This window comes from Bombyx mori, chromosome 16, assembly GCF_030269925.1.
Source record: "Bombyx mori chromosome 16, ASM3026992v2".
NCBI lineage: Eukaryota > Metazoa > Arthropoda > Insecta > Lepidoptera > Bombycidae > Bombyx > Bombyx mori.
In genome coordinates, this window is record NC_085122.1 from 784,498 (window position 1) to 809,671 (window position 25,174).

At 39.4% G+C, this 25,174-nt stretch overlaps 2 protein-coding genes and 1 non-coding gene across 3 annotated transcripts in view; 1 reads left to right on the plus strand and 2 right to left on the minus strand.

The window, feature by feature from the left end:
- LOC101740827 (vitellogenic carboxypeptidase) overlaps positions 1–25,174 on the plus strand; it is a 281,799-nt gene that overhangs the window by 35,425 nt on the left and 221,200 nt on the right. The window lies entirely within an intron of this gene.
- The window catches only part of LOC101741675 (GAS2-like protein pickled eggs), a 73,717-nt gene that overhangs the window by 13,114 nt on the left and 35,429 nt on the right, over positions 1–25,174 (minus strand). The window contains exon 3 of the mRNA XM_038016552.2: positions 2,632–3,198. Coding sequence (XP_037872480.1) covers positions 2,632–3,198 — 567 coding nt within the window. The remainder of the gene's footprint in view (positions 1–2,631; positions 3,199–25,174) is intronic.
- TRNAG-UCC (transfer RNA glycine (anticodon UCC)) lies at positions 12,125–12,196 on the minus strand. Its single transcript has one exon. It is a non-coding gene; the product is annotated as a tRNA-Gly (tRNA).

The following is a 25,174-nucleotide window of genomic DNA, read 5'->3' on the forward strand; positions in this document are numbered from 1 at the left end:
TAATTTAAAATAATTGATTGGCCTTATTTGATAATCGACAAAAAATATAATAGTTATATTTTAGAAACAATCACTGTAAATATTATATAAAAGTATTCCTTAAGTTCACACGTCGTATATAAAATAAGATCTATAATTATCGAATGTTCAATGCCACGAGAGCACATAAAGGAACATTTTCGACCTCACCTTGCAACCCTTAATATGGAACGAAACTCCAAATTAACTAGACGCCTGCCCCCTTTTCAAATCGACCTAACTAATTATGGTCCTGAGCATTTTTGATAATGCCACCCAATGTAAATAGATCCAGTTCTGAATAGATCTCATTTACCAGTGCAGGCTTGGCCAAGTTGGTATTTTCAAAAGGTCGCTTCGCGCATTTTGCTTTCAATATGAAATCGATTTGCCTATACATGGAGTCGATACGGTATGAATCATCGATGATTAGCTTTTATGGTGATGGGACGTTATTAGTGTGGCCTTAGATGACCTGTTTTTGGTTCAGTATTATGCTTTTTGTAGGGCTGACAATCCGGTAGGGCTTTATTGATAATTAAGTTATCTGTAGTTAAATTAGAATATTTAGCAAACTCAAGCCTAAGCATTCCTTCAATTAGGCAACGTCATGGCCATGGATGTGAGTTTTTTGGTCGCGTTAGACTAGACTAGCGTTGGAACACTTGCTCCGTCATTAAGGCAACTACTTGGATTACTTGGTCCTAGCCGCTAGGGATGAGGCAATTTAAGAATAACCAACAACTTTGAGCTTTTGGAAAATTTAGAAGTAGAAATAGCGGTAAATGAAGAGTTAAAAGAATTTGATGATCTTCTTCTAAATTCGACGAAAATCGATTTTTATCTCAAAACCGCTTATAATGATGTGCGTAATTAAATAATTCATGTAATACCAGACAGCCCTACGTGTAGCACACAGAAAAATCTGGTATACCCTTTAAAGCACTAATTAACGATAGCTATTCCTCATTAATTAGTATCGAACGGTTATTTATAGAAATAATCTAAAGTTTTTATTTTAATATATTTTTAACTCGAAAGGCGCCATGTGCGGACGGACAACTCTTGGTAGCGTGTAATTATCTTTTGCAATATTTGGGTTCAACGAACGAAGTTACATTGAAACTTAAGGAAATAATTATGTTTTATTTTATTAATCAGTCGTTATAAGTAATTGTTTGGTGTTGCGCTCCGCTTTAGCGCAGTTTTACCTTTCTCGCTGAAGGTAAAGCTTGGAACGCAAACTAATAATCATAATGTAGGACACTTTTAATTATGGAAAATGATAATTAATCTGCAACTTGTTCAACTAATCTACTAAACTATATGAAAATATAAGTTTTTATCATGCGGCGTCTTAATAATTTTTTTTTTATTACTTAGATGGGTGGACGTGCTCACAGCCCACCTGGTGTTAAGTGGTTACTGGAGCCCATAGACATCTACAATGTAAATGCGCCACCCACCTTGAGATATAAGTTCTCAGTATAGTTACAACGGCTACCCCACCCTTCAAACCGAAACGCATTACTGCTTCACGGCAGAAATAGGCAGGGCGGTGGTACCTACCCGCGCGGACTCACAAGTGGTCCTACCACCAGTAAAAGGAAAGATAATAAATGACTTATTTAGAATCTTATTTTTAAATTGAATATCAGACTCTTAATTCAGTTTGAGCGAAACTTATATATATAATTTTAAGGTGTAGTATTGTTTTTACATAACCGTGTCACTGTTTCGAATCAAGGTTGAGTATTTTTAGTTTCGCTTGAGCAATTAACAAAAAAGCATCACTAATTAACTTATTAAACAGCCTTCGCACTAATCATTATTGAGTTTTTACGCAGTTCAAGGCTGAGTTAAAAACAATTTTTGAGTATTAAGTGTGAATGCTGTCTTGATCACTGTGTTTCGTTTCTTAGTATTATTATTCGTTGTAATTAACTTGCATGTACTAAGCTTTGTACATTACTAGCGACCCGCCCTCGCTTCGCTTCGGAAACTGTTATTTATTATTAATTTCTCCACTATTTAATGGATGTTATTCTATATAAAAACCTTCCTCTTCAATCACTCTATCTATTTAAAAAAACCGCATCAAAATCCGTTGCGTAGTTTTAAAGGTTTAAGCATATATAGGGACAGACAGATATAGGGACAGAGAAAGCGACTGTTTTTAGTGATTGTAATGAAGTATGTAGGTATTTTCTTCTGACTCACGAATTGTGGACATAATTACAACTAATTTCACGATTTAATCTCATCTTAACTTCATTAAAGCTGTTAAGTATATTATGCATATATTTGAAACATCGGAAATAATATAACAAAAATCGTAAAAGTAAAATTTCAACGTAGAATTGCCTTTTCATTTTTATAAAGTTGATTTAATGTAAAGAGGCTACAGAATTACTTTGATTTATTTTCAATTTCCTACTTCGAAAACACGAATGAAACATATACGAGTATATTCAAACCCAGCAGAAACTAATTTCACCCTAATATACTACAATATGCTCATAAAATATTTCACTACCCATCCCGCTACCCATCAATGTTTGTCTAATACGAAAAATTTTAAACCTTTGTCTGTGTACTGTGATAAAGACTTACCCTAACAAAAATCAGCATCCTGGTGTCGCCAATCCTGTATTTTCCCTCTGAGACCCTGACCATAGGGAACTGCGTGGGGCAGGAGCATCGCTCCACCAAGTCCCTGACTCTCTCGTCCAAACTCCTCAGATCGTTGGTCACCAATTGGGGCTGGGGCCCAGTAGGCACTGTCAATCCTAGAGCAGAATCATCGGGCCGTAACTCTTCCCCTGCCAATTCTCTCTCAATCTGCTTCTCCATCTGCACTAGTAGAGGTGCTGGCATACCAAGCACGGCTCCCTTCCTGGCTACCTCGAGCAAGCAGAGAACGACGTGCTTTTCATTTTTCCTGAGACATAGATCGTCAGTTTCGAAGAGTAGGCACTCTAAAATGCCGAGCGCCTTACGACACCAGTCGATGAAGTTGGAGAGGTTGTCTCTGGCGAAGAACGTGCCGGCTTTGGCGGCCGGGAGCATGTTGACCGGGGGACGGGAGCGCAGTGCTTTTGCCAGAATGATGGCATCTTCGGCCTCCGGTTGTGGAGCGTCGAGGATCAACTTAGCGGAGTCCCTCACGGCGTTCGCGTGCTGTAACAAACAGAAGAAAAGTTCTTTACTTATTGATCTCAAGCTTTTTATTAATGTCAGGTAATCATCTTCATTACTAAGTTCATGTTGAAGTCGTCGTGGCCTAAAGGATAAGACGTTATATTTATATCGACCGATGCGACTGTGCCAGTGTTCGAATTCCACAGACAGGTGCAATTTTTTGCCAATAAAATACGTGCCTAACGAATGACTTCCACGACAAAGGAGCAATATCGTGAAGTAAAAATAACGGCCTTATTATTTATATTGCAATATAATTGCTTCACAATTAGATACAAGTGCAGTGATGTAATCTAAGCTTAGAGTGTATTATTTAAAATAATGACTCTTTATAAAGGTGTGATAAATACTGCTAAATTAACATACAAGATTGATAGTTTAGTATAAGACTGAGATTTAAATGCGTGTAAAATATAGTTGACAGTAAATATGAATCGATTACAAAGAAGTTAATATTTGTATTGAGCATTTATATTTATATTATTAAAACTCAAACAACCTTAATTTTCGAATGAAGACATATATAGAGAATTTTCATTCTTATTAAAACTTTTACGTCTCGTGGACAGTTTTCTACTTTTGATGTACTATTTTTACGGAAGGAATAAGCAGCATCCTATTATAAATTAGTTGGATTCAATTCGGCCTACCACCATATAGAGTTATCTAGAGAGGAACATACAATTTCAGGAAAAAAAAAAAAAAAGTGTGTTCCCACTAATAATGGCTACAGGAGAATCACAATATCGTTCCTGCACGCGGTCTAGGTTCGGCTTCAGTAGATTTCAATTTATCAAAGTTAATATGCAGACAGGAATGTGTGCCAAGCTAATCTGCCCTTGTAACTTGATTTATAACTTAACTTATGCAAGCTCAACAAGTTAATGAAGCTTACTTGTCTACGAGCGAAGTGAGATGATGGAAATGGAGACATTTTATACAGCATAAGTGACTTTAAAACAATTACTAGAACCTAAGCTACAAACAATATGTTTTTAGTAGGTACCCACTTTCTCATTCAAAAATATGTCCGGGATATGAATGACTTGACATAAAACGAATTACTACTTGTTCTCGAATGTCAATCATTTTATTTAATCTGAACGTCTCCTTGCTCGTATGGATAAGGAATCTGACTATTGTACCACTGTGTTTGAATTCAATTTCACGTCGGAGCTTAGTATCTTTCTAGATTCTTGTCGGATATTTTATTCCGATAAACAGGAGGAGGAGGAAAGGATAACGAATTAGCATCAGTGAGACATTCTCTATATGTTGGCATAGATTTTCTCCCATGTTACTGGTGTTAAAAACCCATTAGTAAGCGGAACAAACACGCTCAGATGCTGAATGTTTACAAGTTTTGCAATATTTTACATTAATCCTATAACATTTAAAATTTACTGACTCAAATTACCTCCTCCGAGTCCCGTGGCTTCATAGCCCAAAACGCCACGGGCGGCGCAATAATACCACGCCACATTATCATCATTATCCTGCCCTTCTCCCAGTTACCTGGGGTCGGCGCAACATGTTTTCTCCTTCCATACTCTTCTATCATATACCATTTCTTCGCTCACTCCCCTCTTACACATATCGTCTTTCACGCAATCCATCCATTTCTTCTTAGGTCTACCTCTTCCTCTATATCCTTCCACATTCAAAGTTAACATTCTTTTACCAACCTCATTTTCATTTCATCTCATCACAATATGTCCATACCATCCCAAACGCGCACAACGAGAGAATATTTACAGTTTCCGATTTCTCATTAAAAGAATACATGAATTGTAATTTAAACTTTAAAATATATTTCTTTTTTTGTAGTACCTCACGCAAATTAAAAATATTTACAACTCAAAAGCCGAATATAAAACTAATAGTAAGATTGTTGCGACACCTCGCAGCGAAGCCCACGGATCGATATTTAACAAATCGACTAAGTTCATTCGATTGTTTCGTTTTTTTTTTTAAATCGACTACGCTAATTAGACCAAGGCTTCTCTAGACGGGCGCCCACGCGAACTTTTTGTAGCACACTGTTTCAATCATGAATTTGGGCGGCTCCGACTGACAGTTGATATGAGACAGTGCTTAACGAAATTAACATGATTATGAAATATAGCCGATGAATTATCATCAAACCAAATCTCGGAGGAGGCCGTAGTTGGTTTCAGCTTTATACACACCATATACCATTCCATCAGCTTGCCTATGTTCTTTTTTTGACATAATTGTTGTTCGACTTTCCGAGGGATGATTATGAAAATAAACTTGGATTAGAAAAACTCGTATATTCAATAAAAAATCAATAATCTACGGATGGTGTCACTTATGACAAGGGTACCATGACAACGGATTTGCGTATTACAACGCTCTCTAGTGACGGTTTTAGGAGTTGGAAAAAATAGGGTGAACAATTGTTATGAGCAAATATCAGGCAGAACGCAAGGCGATTATAGGACACATTGCAGATCGCGTTTTTTTTTTATTGCTTAGATGGGTAGAAGAGCTCACAGCCCACCTGGTGTTAAGTGGTTACTGGAGCCCATGGACATCAACAACATAAATGCGCCATCCACCTTGAGATATAAGTTCTAAGGTCTCAGTATAGTTACAACGGCTGCCGCGCCCTTCAAACCGAAACGCATTACTGCTTCACGGCAGAAATAGGCAGGGCGGTGGTACCTACCCGCGCGGACTCACAAGAGGTCCTACCACCAGTAAGTTCCATCTACCATCTTCTAGTGTACCCATCCAAATAACAGTATTATTAAAAATCATTAATAAAACCGCATACTATAGATAGTCTCGCGTCACATAATTTCTCTGCATCAACAACGATCCAGTTCACGAGTAACATCAAGAGTGAAAGTGCATCGCGGAACCAGTTCTGTCGGCCTTGAACCGGATATTTCCGCAGCGATCTGGATCGGGGTCAAGTGCACCTAACGACTCTTAATGCTAGTGACAATTAGCGCTTCCGAAGACCTATCGACTGTTTATTAGGAGCACTTCGAACTTGTTGAATAAAATGGCCTCTTTAAACTTTGACGATCAACCTATACCAATACTTTGTATTAATTTTATGTATATTTACAGAGATATGTATGTGTATATGTATGTGTACATATATGTATATGTATTTCACTGGAATGGTACACCGCGCGTAGTTCGTTTCCTAATGATTCTTGTCCACCTGATGGTTGTCTGGAAGAGATCGCTTTTAGCGATAAGACCGCCAATTGTACTTTTTGTTTTTAATGTATCGCACTGTTCATTTGTTTTTTTTTTTTGGTGTACAATAAAGAATACTCTCTCTCTCTCTCTCTTCTTAGCTTACGATACAAATACCTTTAACGCTCTCTTATCAAAGGTAATGAGACTGGGAATCGTGCCCGTAGCCCGTGGTATTGTTTTTCAGGTTCCTTAATCACGAGACTATCAGGTAGGTATATCAGTAAAGTGAGAAGACGTAACGGTAACGGCCAACGTAAATGGAAACATAATGAGGCCTTTACCAAATTTTTTTTTTTTTTTATTCTTTATTACAGCCATACACCTGTTAGGTTAAGTCGGCTGCCAACCAATTAGAACATCAACAAACCAAATTTTAAGCTATTATGACTTCGAATAGAACCTGAGGTGTTGGATTTTAACGCACATATAAATGCACTACGTATGCAACGTGCAGAAGTAATTACAACGACATTAAGGACTATAATTTCGTCCTCGCAGAATACAAAAGGAGTGGGTCATTATACAGGTCCGTGTATTGACCTGCCATGTCCGCGTTGTTCCGTCGTGAACTCAAACTGTGTCAAGTACGATATAATCGATTAAGATATATATTTAAGACTAGCGACCTGCCCTCGCTTCGCTTCGGAAACATTAAATTTTATTATTGATAGTTGAGTCCCGCGATGTTACCCACGGTTATTGTCGTATCGCGGGTGACGCCGCGGAGCGAAGCTTGTTTAAAAAGAGTAGCCTAAGTTACTCCTTATAGCATCAGCTACCTGTCAGTGAAAGTCCCGTTAAAATCGGTCCAGCCGTTCCAGAGATTAGCCGGAACAAACAGACAGACAGACAGACAAAAATTGTAAAAAATATTATTTTGGTGTATGTACCGTATATATATTCATATGCATGTAGTAAAAAGCGGTTATTTCAATATTACAAACAGACACTCCAATTTTATTTATATGTATAGATAAGTTATAGCACCCAAATTTTTAGCATTCACAGTATTACCATGATGTTTTAAGATGTATCATGTCCTTAGACCCGACCACAGACGGGGTCAGATTTAATCCATACTGTTTGACTAAAGATGCTTGCAGTGGCATAATCGTAAATAAAAATAATTTTGTCATTTATATTACTAAAAAATGAATGCTAATAACACTTTTTTTTACGAGTGTACATGCGCGAAAGTTCACCTGCCGCTATATTCAGACTCGCCAAGTTACGTCGGTCGTATTGTAATGAGCTATTTAGTGGACAACGTCATTCTGTTAATTTTGTGTCACGGTGCGCGCGCATCGTAAAATTTCACTCTCATCAATTTTTCATAACGCACCTAAAGAAGTATAACTTCAAAAATTTATTCCGGAAAAAATGAGAAAAACTTTTTATACTATCGTCAATTCCACTGAATTTAGCCCCGAACTGTGTGAATTCCTTTAGGGTTGCCAACTGATGAATTTAACTCGAAAGCCAGCATTACTCAGAATCATTTGACCAATCAAAAACACATTATTTATTGAGTTTTAAATAAGCATAAAATGTATGTTCATTATATTTAACTAAGCATAGCAAGTGTATGTTAGAAACTCGTTAACCTCGTTAAACAGAAAAAAAAACCTCTTTTATAACTCGTAAAATCATTTAATGGTTCATTAAATAACCATGAAATAAAAATCATAAAACACATTTATTAATATTTGATGTTTGAATTTCATTAACTTTGTGGGCTTGCCGTGTAACTATTATTGCTTCACTGCCTGTCCAGTTGCTTGCAGGCTAAGATAAGCTGCAGAAAATAATAATAATAACAAATAAATACCGGGAGATAGTCAGCCGGTCCCAAATTAGGAGACCCTATGCTATGGGAATCGGAGACCGATACTTACTAATTTATGAATAAATAATAAACACCCAGACAAAGGGTAAATAAAATCGCTCGTCACACGACTTTTTGCCCGATGAGGGAATCAAACCCACGACCCTCGGTGCAACGGTCAAGATCGCTAACAACTGCACTAACTCCTCATCCCTGAGTCGCATTCCTCGTCTGAGCGTCGTGACCATCTCCTCCCATTAGCCTTCTTAGGATGATGTCCTCTGTTCTCGGTGGTGCGTATGGCATCGTAAGCTGTAGTATCCAGAGTGGTGCGGATTTGGTCGGACCAGAACATTGGATCGCGGCCAGAGACCTTTTACTTGCAATCTTTCCAGTTACCATCAATCTTTCAGTATTGTCTGCTCTAACTATTAGTCAGATTATTAACACAGATTCTCCCAAGGCCATTCACCAGAGAAATTATGGGACGCCAACATTGAACGCCCAAAAATTGATATAACTTATTTCCCTCACATTACCCTATGATCTGCCCTAACGGCTCTATGAATAATTTTTTCGCACATCATTATAAGTGACATTATTCAATAGAAATTCAATCTTCAAAACCTCTTTAATATCGTCGTGATGAATACGAGGCTTCAATAGTCCATCTGCTTCTTAGTAAATAACTCAAACTAGGGTGGGTCTATTTGCTGGTGATGGAGAGTGTCTTCGAACATAAAAGTATTGAACAGACAGCATGATCTGATTATGGCATCGTGATTTTCACTACAGCATCAGCGACTGATAAATTTCGAAAAAATACAGTCTCGCCAGAAACACTTCTTATCGGTCCAATATTGAGCCAACGAAATATTTAAAGTAAAACTAAAATACAAAAATGATTTACCGAGTTAAATCCACTGGCGACCTTCCTTCATTAACCTTTTGAGTCAAACGGTCCTTCGGCGAATCAATCGTTCGGATCTAAATCATGATCACGATTAGGATTGACATTTTGAATCGAAAATAATGGCATCGCTATCACACGGTGCTATTTGGGATCCACGATCGATCGTACAATAGAACACTCCTAATTTCCACACGTGTGTCCGATCCGGTGGTAGATTCTGCGAAGCACTGTTCTTGCTAGGGCCAGTTTTAGCAAATTCGCCAGACTGAGCCCCGTGAGCTCGCCTAGACGTAAGGCAAAGCTGGCATAGCCCTTTCTAGGTTGCCAGATAGATAGGCAAAATAGGTATATGTGTCTTAGATTCATTATAAGTTTACACCCAGACTATCGGTTTTATATATTTGAAGTTTGCAGAGATATGCTTTGTATAGCCCATAAGAGAAATTCCATAGTATTAAATGCCTATCGTAGGCCATAGACCGATCTGATTCACTACAGAGATGAGGTTGTAGTCTCTGTTGTATTGAATAGCTATCCCATCCTTGAAATGGGACTTAAATGGGACTGCTTCCCGGCAGAAACAGGAAGATTTGTAGAACCTGGTACATGGATGGTATCCTATAAACACATAAAAAAGGTGGTATCACACCAGTCATTTATTTCAAGGCGTGAGTGGCTAATCGATGTGAAATTGAGTGGAAGGTTGAGTGGTTTATAGACGCGAAACTCAGTGGGTATTGTCTATGAGTTAGTTCGCTCATCGAATTATTCGTCGTAATCAACCAAGTTCCGAAAAACACTGAGAGCGGATGAGGGGGATCTGACCAGACATGTTTCGGGCGATGACGGCTATGGATCGGAGAAGTAACTAGCGGTAGCAAGCTTTTCATATGAACGAGCGGAATGCAAGATGCACCTGGACTAATTTGGCATTAATTCTACTTAAGATTTACCAGAAAATTTTATAATAACCTCAAGACCTGTCGATAAAGCCATCTGGTAATCACAGAACGTAATATATGGTCATAAGGCGGGACCTTGTCGCGAGATTATGAGATATATGACTATGTCAATGGCGGAACTAGACTCTAATTTATTCTAAGATCAGATTTTGATCTCGTTACTTCCTGGTACCCAGTGCAACTCTATTGTGCGTTGACAAAATGGCATTTGCCTAAAAAAAATCGAGTACCGTTTTTTAACATGAAAATTAAAGACAATTAATTGTACATGTTCAGAAGTCGTGCCTAAAGAGTCCAAAGAAAGAATCATAACATCTACCAAAATAGTTTCGATACCAAGCAATTGCACTGCCACCTGTAGTAATCCGGCCTTCACACGACCCAATAATCAGTGGCGATATCAGGACGATAATCGTCCCTCAATCGTGAGCTCGCCCGGAGCGATTTTAGAGTTTAGGGTAAACAATAAAATCGGGTTACGGTTTGCCTTTACACGAGGTGATTTAGGGTACGATTTAAGGTCCTCCCCACCACTGTCCCGATATCGCAACTGATTTTAGGGTCGTATGTAGGCCGCTAAATATGCATGTAATTACAATTCAACCTATTCTTAAGCTTTAACGAATTCTGATTATCAAAATTGTAAATAGCACGTGGTAGTGCGAATTTTTTTACGAGTCAGTCACCCCTGTAGGAAGGCGTGTGACACGACCTTGCCGACGGCCTGGCCTCGACTGGACTGAGGTGGCGCAGACCGGCCCATTTATGGAAGAACTCGCGCCTGCGCCGTAAACAGCGTGGCTTCCACGTCACGTGGTCTTAATTACATCTAAATTTCAATTTTAATTGTGAAAATACGGAAGGGTGTATACAGTAATTTAATTATCGTGATATTTTACGCATAACCAGTTACGGTCGTACCAATTTAAATGACAAGACGCAAAACGACTAGCTTGGTATTAGTAGGCAATATACTGGCATTCTCAAGGGTCTTCGAGGATCAACAACATGGCTAAAGACGTTTCAACGGCTTTCACTCTATTGTATCAGTGAGCTTAGTGAAAGTTTCAGAGAATTCTAAGTTGCTAACACGTGCAACCTAACCCATGCATCAGCCCGCTGAGTTTCTCGCCGGATCTTCTCGGTGGGTCGCGATTCCGATCCGGTAGTAGATTCATTCGCGAAGCAGCTGCTCATGAGTTGTTAGATCTCCTTCGGGGGTGCTCGGGTACCTATTAGCTAATCCCACCCTCCTGGCTGAGCCTTTACTAGCCCAACTGTCCTGGTGAAACTGGAAAAGCCCTTAGACATCTACAACGTAAATGCGCCACCCACCTTGAGATATAAGTTCTAAGGCCTCAGTATAGTTACAACGGCTGCCCCTACCCTTCAGACCGAAACGCATCACGGGCACTGCTTCACGGGAGAAATAGGCGGGGTGGTGGTACCTACCCGTGCCGACTCACAAGAGGTCCTACCACCAGTAATGAGTATGTGATTTCAAACAGTATATTAACCGAACCTTTTTTTATTGGGTATTCAGGTTGACTAGCTGACGGCCTTACCATAACAACAAGTGACGCTTACTACTTACCATCAAGTAGACCGCGTGCTCATCTGCGTATAATAGCAAGAACAACAGGCAGCCAATAAAGAATCGGTAGGCAGCGGCTTGGCTCTGCCCCTGGCATTGCTGAAGTCCATGGGCAACGGTAACCACTCACCATCAGGTGGGCCGTATGCTCGTCTGCCTACAAGGGCAATAAAAAAAAAAAAACAAAAGAATCTTTGCGAACACATCTCACATTATGAACGCAATGTTCAGAAATATGAAAAATAATGTGAAAAATTGCTAATTTTATCTGTCGCGATAGTTGAAAACAGTAATTAAGTTCATAAGAAACAAAGAAAAATGTCAATAAGCATAAAAAAATATATAAGTTTGGAAAAAAAATACAAAAAGAGTGCGATGGCCGGGAATCGAACCCGGATCAACTGCTTGGAAGGCAACTATGCTGACCATTACACCACCATCGCAGCCGTATAGCTGTGTAAAATTTAGAAAGGCATTTCACTGGTTAATGACTACCAACAACAATCTAACTTACTTATTTTTTTGTTATTTTGGAAAATGAATTACTGTGTTATTGCACTTAAGCCATGATTTTTTTCTTATCAAATTACAGTTTCAAATACAGGCCAAGCAATGAAAGGGGTTTTACTGAATTTTTAGCAAGACAAGAGAGAGATAGATACTATCGTGAGGCATGTAGTTACTTCATGCAATATTTTAAGTGTTTAATTATTCCTTCAAATCTATAGTGCGAATTTAATGATGACAGGGTTAATACCACTTGTCTAGCTCGGGTGTACAGCAGTGACACATCCCAGCTGGAAAAATTGGCAGTTTTTTTTCCTTACCCAATCATTGGTAGCCTAACTCCTAAGGGACTATTCCAACTTCACGCTGACCGGTAGGTGAGCTCACGGGCTCAACCTAAGAGAATTACTAACACTGGCCCTAGCAAGAGCAGTGCTTCGCTGAATCTTCATTCTGAAATACTCCATATCATTATATGCAGGTATATAGTCAACTTGTCTCTAGTGGGCTGATGACCACTCTCTGGCCGTTACGACAGGTCGGGAAGCGATAGGGCGGTGGACCAACTCACTCAGTGCTCACGGTATTTCAATGGACACGAAAGAAACTGATATACGTTACGTAAGTGAGTTTTATTGATAGCCGCAGGTGTATCATGATCTTTACTGTACTGAGGTGACCATGAAGTGAAGAAAGAAAGGGATCGTCCTCGGAGATTATTTGGTGATTCTGATTGCTGGGACCGATGTACAGAGGATGCTATGGCTCTGTTGGCGTGTGGTGGTAGCTGGATCCCAAAGCCAGGACAATGAGAGGATAACTGTCCAGGTCGATTATAATCAGTTTTATTGCATTATATGGTGGCAGTTCTTCATAATCCCCCGTACCCCTCATGTTGGAAGGAGAGTCAAAACTTTAGCTTAATAAGTAGGAATACCACGGTCAAAGTCCTCTTCTTTAAATCCAGGAACGCCTTCCACGATGAAGTGGAATTAGCTGTCAGTGGCTACCTTAACCCGTACGTTACCCGTATACCAATATTACTGGTGGCAGGATCTCTTGTGAGTCCGCACAGGTAGCAGCATTTACATTGTAGTTGTCTATGAGCTCCGGTAACCACTTAACACCAGGTGGACCGTGAGTTCGACCACTCATCTAAACAATAAATAAAAAACTTTGTAATGTCAAACTCAAAACATGAGTGCGATGCCTCAATAGGACCGTTTTATTGATGATGGAAAGGTTCATTAAGACGACTCTAGGTTTATGTCACATCATATTTTCGCGCCCCCAAACATCTTGAGGGTATTTTATCCGCTAAGCTTCTATTCTTCATCCCCAAAATACAACTGAAGGGTTAGGACTACCTATACATCTTTAGGTCATTGCTTTCACTGTATGGATTCATGGACTAATCATTCATTATCTAAAAATCACGGTAAGATCAGAAGACTCTTCAAATTTTGTTAGGACCCTATATGCATATTAAGATATTTGCTTTGATTATATGATTAATGGATTCTTCAGATTTTGTTTAACCCAAACGTAAATTTGTGGTCACAGTAGTTACCCTAAGTACCTAATGGCTCAGTCGTGACCCGCAGTCGTCTCACGCGACCGACCCCGACGTTTCAGGTCAACTGCTTGTTCGTTATTCATAAATGGATAATAACGTTAATAAATTTATGATTTTGCTACTATGTATTTCTTAATATTTATTTGAAATTTGAAACATTAGATATACTCTAATTAATTGAAAGCTGCATCGCCAAATTCATCTTCGTTCTGATTCTGTTTTTAAATTGCATTGGATTAGATTAAATTTATCCGGCACTAGCTTTTCACAGTATCCTACTTCCTACTAATATTATAAACGCGAAAGTTAAGAATGTATGGACGTGTGTTTGAAACTCTTTCACGCAAAAACTACAGAATGGATTTGGATCGAATTTTACAATAATAAAGCTTACACATCAGAATAACACATCGGCTATAATTTATAAAAATATATTGTTAATTGCCTAAAATACTCGTATAACGATAAGTGTCAAGTAATTACATCTCAAGTAATTTGCGTAATTACTGGTGATAGGACGTCTTATGAGTCCACACGGCTAGGTACCACCACCCTGGCTTTTTCTGCCGTGAAGCAGTAATGCGTTTCGATTTGAAGGGCGGGGTAGCCGTTGTACTTTAAAAACTGAGACACTAAAACTCATATCTCAAAGTGGGTGACTGCATTTACATTGTAGGTGTCTATGGGCTCCGGTAGACACTTAACATCTAATCAATAAAAAAATTAAATAAGAAAGTTGGTAGGAAAAAATATGCGTTCTTATTTTCATAATCAATAACAAAATTAAATTTTCACGAAGCGTAGCGAGAGCGGGTGGGTAGTATATAATAAATTAGTTCAATTATGCTTAGTTATTATCAGAGACCGTGGAACATCAGAACATGATTACCACCGGTCACCTTGAGGCATGAGGTTTTGGGGTCTGCGCTCCAGAAGTGCGACGCAAGTGTAGGTCTGTGGATATTGTGTTAGAAGGTATGCATGCGGACGGATTGTTTCGTAAACGCTGCGTGGGCGTCTGAAGGTATTCCGAACTGGTTTTCGGACTTGCAAATTGTAATTGGTTTTCTGATGAAATTCGCCGACTATTTTTAGATCTTGCTCCTTTATACCATAGTCAACTACTAGGTGAGCGTGTATTACCGGTGGTAGGGCTTATTGCGGACTCGATTGGGTTATCCTATTTAGTGAAATCATCAGCTCATCAATACCAATTAAAAAAAAATGGAGCTCTGGGATTTACTGGTGGTAGGACGCCTTGTGAGTCCGCACGGGTAGGTACCACCGTCCTGCCTATTTCTGCCGTGAAGCAGTAATGCGTTTTGGTCTGAAGGGTAGGGCAGTACTGTTAAAAGTAAGACCTTAGAGCTCATGTCTCAAGGTGGGTGGCGGTATTGACGTTGTAGATGTCTATGGGCTCCGGTTACCATTTAACACCAGGTGAGCCGTGAGCTCTTCCACCCATAAAAAAAATTCGCAACATATGTCAATTACCGATAGTCTCGTTTCGCAGAAGTAGAAAGATGCATTAGGTATATAACATTCTTCCAGACCGCCCGTTGATAATCGAGCCCTTTAATTGAAGTTCCTATATTTAAACGTGCCCTGCAAGATCCTTGACCCGCGTCCTACTTACAGAGGAAACGCGTCAGACGCGTCATTGTCTCATTATTCGCGTCATATCTATTGTCGTTCGTCATTTGTGGAATAAGAGTTCCTATTTGGTTGTGCGGTAACTCATTGTTGCAATACATACGTACATCAAAATAATAAGACGCGCGTCTTTCTTACTGGTGGTAGATACCATCATCCTACCTACCTATTCCTGCCACAAAGCAGGCATACGTTCCAATTCGAAGAGTAGGGTAGCTATTATGTAATACCATTCTTAACGGCCGTCTGGTGTAGTGGTGAGTGACATAGTCACTACACAAGAGGGTCGCGCATTCGAATCCCGCCACGGGAAGATATTTGTCTGATATATATAAAAAAAAGTATTTTCCAGGGTTATGGATGTCTATTAAATATATTAAGTATGTGTATAATAAAAATCTTACATTTATTTCCGTTATCTGGTACCTGTAACACAAGTTCTTTACGAACTTATCACGGGACCAGTTAACGTGGCGTGATTGTTAGTAAATATTTATTTATTTATTATTGAATTTATCATCATGATTCAAGGTGTATTGCGGCCAACATGTTCTGATAACATATAACCACTTAACACCAGATGAGCCGTGAGCTGTATCATCCCTCTACACAACAAAAGCCTAAGAAAATCTTATATATTTTTTTCTTATATTAACATTACAAAGAGTATTTTGTTCGTACAAATTTATGCTATACTTGGTCATAACTTGGTCAGTTAACGGACTAAACTAGACTATTCTACTAGACTAGACTATTTCGCATTAAAGTTGCTGCTGTCTAAGGGCTCTAACCACATAGCAGCAGTTGGGCCGCGGGTTTATCTTTTTTTAATTTTATTCCTTAGATGTGTGGACGAGCTCACAACCTGGTGTTAAGTGGTTACTGGAGTCCATAGACATCTACAACATCAATACTGCCACCCACCTTGAGACATGAGCTCTAAGGTCTCAGGTATAATTACAACGGCTGCTCCACCCTTCATACCGAAACGCATTACTGCTTCACGGCAAAAATAGGCAGGGCGGCGGTACCTACCCGTGCGGACTCACAAGAGGTCCTACCACCAATAAAAATCTCAGTCAAAACAGTATCTCTACATGTTCGGCCACAAAAAGACCGATCGTGAAATTTGTTAGATATGTGAGTGTTTATCAAAACACATTCTCAGATAACAGCTTATAGATATTATAGTTTTAGATAAATTGAACAACGTAAATCAATTAAATTAAGCAATATTAAAATGAAAATTTTGTACTCATTTTAATGTCGCAATGTGTGCGTCCATGGCGATGCTTAAAGATGTTTACATAAATACTTATGAAGAGAAAACATACGTAAAAAGGCAATGCTTGCAAACATAATGATGCACGCATCGCATTTAATAAGAATTAAAGTGTAAAATTGGGTAGGTAGCAGCTTAACTGTACTCCTAGCATTGCTGACGTCCATGGGCGACGGTAACCACTCACCATCGGGTGGGCTGTGTGCACGTCTTTCGACGAGGGTAATAAAAAAAATGATTTTCATGTTAAAATGTTTTTAATCCATGAGGTTTTATTTTTTAATGCTCATGTGGGTGGACGAGCTCACAGCCCACCTGGTGTTAAGTGGTTACTGGAGCCCATTGACGTCTACAACATAAACGGGCCACCCACCTTGAGATATAAGTTCTCAGTATAGTTACAACGGCTACCCCACCCTTCAAACCGAAACGCCTTACTGCTTCACGGCAGAAATAGGCGTAGTGGTGGTACCTACCCGTGCGGACTCACAAAAAGTCCCACCACCAGTAATTACGCAAATTATAATTTTGCGGGTTTGATTTTTATTACACGATGTTATTCCTTCACCGTGGAAGTCAATCGTGAACATTTGTCAAGTACGTATTTCATTAGAAAAATTGGTACCCGCCAGCGAGATTCGAACACCGTTGCATCGCTACATACGAACGCACCGGACTCTTATCCTTTAAGACTCGCAAATGCCTCAGAACGTGGTGGTGAACGCACACGCCCACACATACACACACTCACACAAATACACACACTTTCACACACGCACACACACGCATAATGACCTTCTTAAAATATAACACCTAATGATCTCTCAACACTAGTCCGCACCAACTGTTCACGACTTAACCTAACCTAATCTATCTTAAGAAGGAGGGAGCCTGGAGATCAGTAAAACAGGTCTTTGAACCTAGTATAGACTTCAGCTCTTTCAAAGGCTTACAAAAGTTATAAGGTTATAAGGTTTATTACCAAAGTTTGTAAGTAACTAAACTGGCAGCGTGTAACTTGGCAAATGCGCCTTGTGTTTTAAAAGACGAATTATATATAATCAAGCTACGTTTAATATAATTATAGTAATCGTACAATGATGTAATGAATTGCTCACACGATTATTTACAATCAAACTCACGACTTTACTTCATTTCCTTACATTGAGTTAAACACTTCAATCTTTCTAAGCTAGGAAGCAATTAAATAAAATTTTGTAAAAACGTAATTATCATTTGCCTACATTGGTGCTTTTTTTTATAGCTCTTGTAGACAGACGAGTATACGGCCCACCTGATGGTGAGTGGTTATCGTGGCCCGTGGACTTCAGCAATGCCAGAGGCAGAGCCAAGCCGCTGCCCACAAACTCTAACTTCATTTTAACTTCTCCCGGTAGGAGCAATGAAATCTCCTTCTCGAGGTTCCAGTTAAGTTTTACTGCTTCACGGCAGAAATAGGCAGGGCAGTGGTACCTACCCGTGCGGATTCATAAGAGGTCCTACCACCAGTAAAAAAGGTGTGAAGTATTACTGGTGGTCCGAAGGCCTTTTCCAGTTTCATCAGAATAGGTAGGCCAATACGGGATCATCCAGAAAGCATGGGATTTGTTAACAGCTGCCCGACCGCCTCCTAAGGAACCCTTTTTTTTCGTAATAGACCGGGTTATGTCGGACTCCGGCTCCAAAGGAGACCTAAGAAGAATCCGGCTCCAAGAGCAGCTGCTTCGCGAATCCACTACCGGATCGGAATGGCGACCCGCTAAGAAGATCTGGCGAGAAACCCAACGGGCTCGCGTCAAACTAAAGAGCTTTGCATTCATCCAGTGATCGTAGACCACCGGCTCCCAAACCCATTTAAGCACACACTTTACTGCAACAGTCTGCTAAGGTCGGACGAGACAATGCCACGATTAATTATAACCAAATACAAAATGTTTACGCAGACTTTGAGGTCGTCTGACTCACTACATTATATTTAATGAGCAATGCTGCTATTTGTACAGTCTATTTATTATTTCATTTGTAAAATTATGCAAAGTGAATTACTGAAAAACATTGAAAAACAACGTTATTTAAAAGCACTTTGACGTTTTGGTAATGTACTTATTATTCGATATCACTGGTTCTATATAATTGTGTAATATTATTATATATAAGTGGGGAAAATCGGTACTTTTTGGTCAATTCACACTGGCACACTAATTTTATTTTAAAATAAGATAGTATAAATGAAAGATTCCAGATTAACATAATGATGCTACGACGAAGAGTTTTTTTTTTATAAAATAAATAATAAATAAATAAATATTTATCAACAATCACGCCACGTTAACTGGTCCCGTGATAAGTTCGTAAAGAACTTGTGTTACAGGTAGCAGATAAAGGAAATAAATTTAATTTTTTTTATTTTATTGCTTAGATGGTTGGACGAGCTCACAGCCCACCTGGTGTTAAGTGGTTACCGGAGCCCATAGACATCTACAACGTAAATGCCGCCACTGACCTTGATATATGAGTTCTAAGGTCTCAGTATAGTTACAACGGCTGCCCCGCCCTTCAAACCGAAACACACTACTGCTTCGCGGCAGAAATAGGCAGGGTGGTGGTACCTACCCGTGCGGACTCACAAGAGGTCCTACCACCAGTTCTGTGAACGAGTTAATGAGGATGCAATTTAACACGATTTTCTTTGTCAACAAATCTCCCTCCCACCGTGACTAATGAATAAATAAATTCTCAATTTAGTATTAATTAATTATGGACACTTAGAGAAATATACTATGTATAAGAACATTGCTATCTCAATATTCGACACTGTAACGCCCGTACTCCAAAAATAAAGAGCAAAGTTTTTTTTAATTCCTCTTCTTCTAATTTGTTATCCATTGCGTGTTCAAGAGTGACCATGCGTGCTCAAGAGAGAAGGCTTCTATTAAGCAAAACAGAGCATCATTTATAGCCTCTCCAAACGCAACGATTAAGATTATATTCCTTTCAAACAGTACTACAGTTGTTTCAATTATTTATCGCCTATAAACATATTTATTTACCTGTTTCATACAAAGGTTGCGTGACTCACAGATTAATGTTATCAATTCTACGTGCCATTATTAGTTGTTAACTATTTTATATTATGGTTTCAATACAAAAGAGAAACGGGTGCGGAGATATTCGAAGATACATCTTTAAGAATAACTTAAGAAGAACAGAAAACTGACTTTAGTGAAATGAAAATAAATATATCATCAATACAGTCTAAGTGAATTTGATTTGCATTATTAAAGGTAACTCAAAAGCTAATGGTCGGATCTTGATCTTGAAATGGCACCACATGACCTGCCTATTTCTGCCGTGAAGCAGTAATGCGTTTCGGTTTGAAGGGTGGGGCAGCCGTTGTAACTATACTGAGACCTTGGAACTTATATCTCAAGGTGGGTGGCACATTTACGTTGTAGATGTTAGATGTCTATGGGCTCCGGTAACCACTTAGCCCCAGGTGAGCTGTGAGCTCGTCCACACATCTTTGCAATAAAAAAAATAACACGAGAGAACCAGGTTTCAGTAAATAAATAAAAAATGTCAAAATCGGTTCACCCTTGAAATAAGTATGGGGAAGAAAGCCCCAAAGCAAAGTCCAATAACCTGGTCGGACCAGATATGCTCTAATCTCAACACCTCCATCCATAATGCCATCCACGCAGCTGGTAATAGACAGCGATGGCGTAAGATGGTCCAGGGGGCAGTTATTCAGACTCCTCCACGAATTTTCGACCTGGTAGGAGAAAAAATAGTATGTGCACCGCGAGAGGAAATATCCTGCTTTTCTCCCTTGGTGCACAATGTACTATTTTAATTACGGATCCGCGTATCCGAACCCGTTATCGAATTACCGATTAGAAATTACATTCGCATTAATTTCGCAATCGTCCTTGAACTATACCTTACATCGTTCGCTAACTGAACAAATCGATTAACATAATTATCGGTTGCTTTCCGATCAATCAATATTACAAAACTCGCAACTTGTAATTAAATTAATCTTTACTTTTGTAACGCTTTTAATGAAAATATTACGACACTTTCGTTTATTTGGTTTCACATCGTTTCACGGTCTCTAAATTAAGGGCATCGCTCATAACGCAATAACCCTTAGTTTGTTTTTCCTACCTAAGCTGGCCTTTAGAGGCTATGCCAGCGTAACCGAACAAGTAGGTGAGCCCTCGGGGCACTAACCTAAAGACGTTACTAGCACTGGCCCTAGCAAGAGCAGTGCTTCGCAGAATCTACCACCGGATCAGAAACGCGACCCACTGAGAAGATCCGGCGAGAAACTCAGTGGGCTGTGTCTGAGGGTTAATTTAACAGTGACCGGTGCTTGAGATTCCTAAAAGCACCGAAAGGATCCGAAAGGACGAACCCTTTAAATTACTTTTACTGGTGGTAGGACCTTTTGTGGGTCCGCGCGGGTAGGTACCACCACCTTACCTATTTCTGCCCTGAAGGAGTAATGCGTTTCGGTTTGAAGGGTGGGCAGCCGTTGTAACTATACTGAGATCTTAGAACTTATATCTCAAGATGGGTGGAGCATTTACGTTGTAGATGTCTATGGGCTCCAGTAACCACTTAACACTAGGTGGGCTGTGAGCTTGTTCAGCAATTTAAACAAAAAAAAATCTTATCCTATAGACATCTAGACGACGACAAATAGAGTACGAAATCTTATATAGTAAACTTATCGCATATTTCCGATTGTATACGGTATACCGTATAAACAAATAGAAAATTGGAACTGACTTTATGAGTAACTTTAAACATAACAGGGAACCGAAGGTATCTGATTCCACAAATGTTGGCAAAATCATTCAAAAGGCACATAAAAACACATTCGATAAACCTTCTTATTTGAAGTCGGCTAACAACATACACTTATGAGTCCAGACTAAATAAAGCCATTTGACTTACGATTACCGAGGACTGCCTTTAGTACTCACCTGAAACAAACAAAAGAATAATGTAATATTGTCAAAAATAAAGTTCAGGCCACGTTGTACTAAGGTCCTGGGATAGGATTTCCTCTAGGGTTGCAAATAAAAAAAATACACCCAAATTTCGGAATGTTAAATGTCCTTAGCAAAGATATTGATCGCGACTGTAACAACCAGTCCGTGTGTTCAGCGTCCCTAAGCACAGACGATCAGTATTGTGATGATTTTCTGACACCCTGTATAAATCCAAATTTACTGGTGGCAGGACCTCTTGTGAGTCTGCACGGGTGGGTACCACCACCCTGCCTATTTCAGCAGTAATGCGTTTCGGTTGAAGGGTGGGGTAGCCGTTGTGTAACTATACTGAGATCTCAGAACTTATATCTCAAGGTGGGTGGTGCATTTTCGTTGTAGATGTCTATGGGCTCCGGTGACCACTTAACAAGAGGTGAGCCATGAGCTCGCCCTCCCACATATGCAATAAAATAAAAATACCGTTCTTCTCAACCCGATCCATGTCTCGATAATTGACGAATCGATTCGTTAATCGATTTGAGGTCGCATTGATCAGTAATTCGTCTTCATTACTGTCAGGAAGGATACTTTGCTGGCAAGGACATTACCGCGTGCCAGTAAACAATGTAATTACACACGACCGTCCAAAGTATGATGGCTTTTGTTTTTGTTGGCGCGGGCGGGAAGATCGGCAAGCGATGTCGCCTTTAATGGAAACTAGAGCTGCTGCTTCATATAAACTCATCACTCATATTATAGAGCAAAATGCATTTTTGTGCCAAACGATTTATATTCACCACAGCTTTGATCGATTTTTTTTAATACGCTTTTATTAGCTTCAGACGTATGTATGTTTGTATGTATGTTTATAACGGAATCTTTGAACATGATTATGACCCCCTTCAAAACGTCGGATTATCTCGAAATTTGGTATACTTATTAAGGACCGATGACAATTAAATATTTAAAATTTTTTTTTATTGAAATTCAACTAAAATTGAAAAAGAAATAATAGTTCAAAAAAACTAACAAAATACGCTTTTATAGAAAATCCAACTAAAAAATTGTATTTAAACATGATTTTACCGCAGTTGCTGTGGCGCGTCACCAATTATTTGAAACGAGCTAACCGCGGAGTATCAACCGAGAATCGTCAGTATCGAAATTAAATTCCCAAGGCGGTTATAAGATCATCGATTTGCCTGCTAGAATGAAACTTGGAAATTGCGATGGAAATTCCTTATTTTTCGTGGCTGATACGGAAAGAATACGCGCTGATTTCCCACCATATCCATCCAGCCAGCCAGTTAAGCAATGGACTGCAGAAGAAAAATGAAGCATACTAAGACGCTTGTCCAGACAGATAAGTTACAAAAGTCACGCAATGCAACCAATTATATATGTACAATAGAAAGTACACATAACTTTTTCACACTTTCGCTTTTATTATTTGTAATTGTACAAAATTGTTTTTCAAGTGTAATTCGGTAAGGACTGATGTAGAATAAAATACCTTGGGAAACGAAGCAGCCGGCGACTATATAGAATCACAAAACAAATCTCACGTAGGCTTCGATATTCTGAATTGAATAAATCAGGGCCTAAAGAATGCTCACAATTGACTTACGCGGTGAAGGAATAACATCGTGTTGTAAAAATCAAATCCGCAAAATTATAATTTGCGTAATTACTGGTGGTAGAACGTCTTGTGAGTCCGCACGGATAGGTACCGCCACCCTGCCTATTTCTGTCGTGAAGCAGTAACGCGTTTCGGTTTGAAGGGCGGAGCAGCCGTTGTAACTATATTGAGACCTTAGAACTTATATCTCAAGGTAGGTGGTGGCATTTACGTTGTAGATGTTTATGTGCTCCGGTAACCATTTAACATCAGATGGGCCGTGAAATCGTTTACTGCATAACAAATAAACAAATTAATAGAACAAATATTCCTCTTTTAACTGGCTCAACTAAGGAACTCCTACTGTATTATGTGTACTAAAAATATATGCGAGATAGTAACACGTAATGCTGTCGCAGAAGCCATGTCTCTTTCACGAGGATTTTGTGCCCGTATCGGGAATCTTTTTTTCCTACGCATAGATAGGAAGCCTTGAGAGGGTATTTCAGCTTCACCCTAGCGTGTAGATGAGCTCTTAGAGCTCAAACCAAAAGTCTTGCTAACGTTGGCCCTAGCAAGAGCCGTGCTTCGCAGAATCTACCACCGGATCGGAAACGCGACCCACTGAGAAGGTCCGGCGAGAAACTCAGTGGGCTGTGTCTGAGGGTTAATTTACTCGTCGAGCACTTCGTCGCAAGTGACGGGTTCGGCGAGGACGGTGACCGGTGCTTGACTCAACCAACATATTGATCCATAATTCCAATGATAGTCGTGAATGCAAGTTACGCATTGCGCTTGCCGAATGCCGGTATTATCAAATAATTATTTGAATAAATTAAATTTTCCTGTTCTTCGTAACGCAACTTTCTAAGTGAGCCTTTAAAAACACATTCAATTATTTGAATCGAGTAGTGTAGCGGCGAAAGTGTATAACATTATCGATGGCATTCGGTACGCAACGTAATCCATGATTTTGACGTTAAATTAAATTTACTAGAAATACTATCCTCCCAGCATCGTATTCCACATTGCTGAGGGTCGTGACCACAGTTTTGTATCACCTTCGCACGCACAATTTTCCTCCATCTATTCTTGTCTCTGGCGGTGTGGAGGGCGTTGTGAAACGTGGAATCAAGAGCGGTGCGGATCTGGTCGGACCAACGTATTGGGCTGCGCCCCCGAGGTCTTTTCCCATCTACCTTACCAGTCACGATGAGCCTCTCGAGATTGCTACCATCCTTCCGTGCAATGTGACCGAAGTATTCAAGGACTCTGCGAAGACACTCGGATGACAGCCGCGAGGATATTTTGAGTTCTTGCAAAATTGATACGCTGATCCAAAATGCTGTCCACGGAGTACTCTGTCCAATCTACCGGACATTTCATGTGAAATCAGAGATAGGGTCTCTAGTGCCAGACAAAAAAAAATACTGCCAAAGGAAACCTTGATCATTTAATATTTCGATTTACGAGAAATAGCATTTGATAACAGTAAGCTATTCTATGTACTTGACCTGTACTTAATCATTCCAGTACAACTTGATTCTATGTCTGCAACATTAATGTTTGCAGTCACCACAATGACCATGAAAGCAATCGGCCCGCGGCCATCCATAATTCATAAATCGATTCAAACGATTAATCGGTTCAAAATCGAATAGCCTCCGGGGTCCTATTGAAGATTTCATCTCTAATTATCTTGTTAATATGAAAGTTTAACGTTTTCGTAATACTAAAGACAATTATAAGCGATGACGCGTCAAAGAGGAATAGCTAGTTTTAATG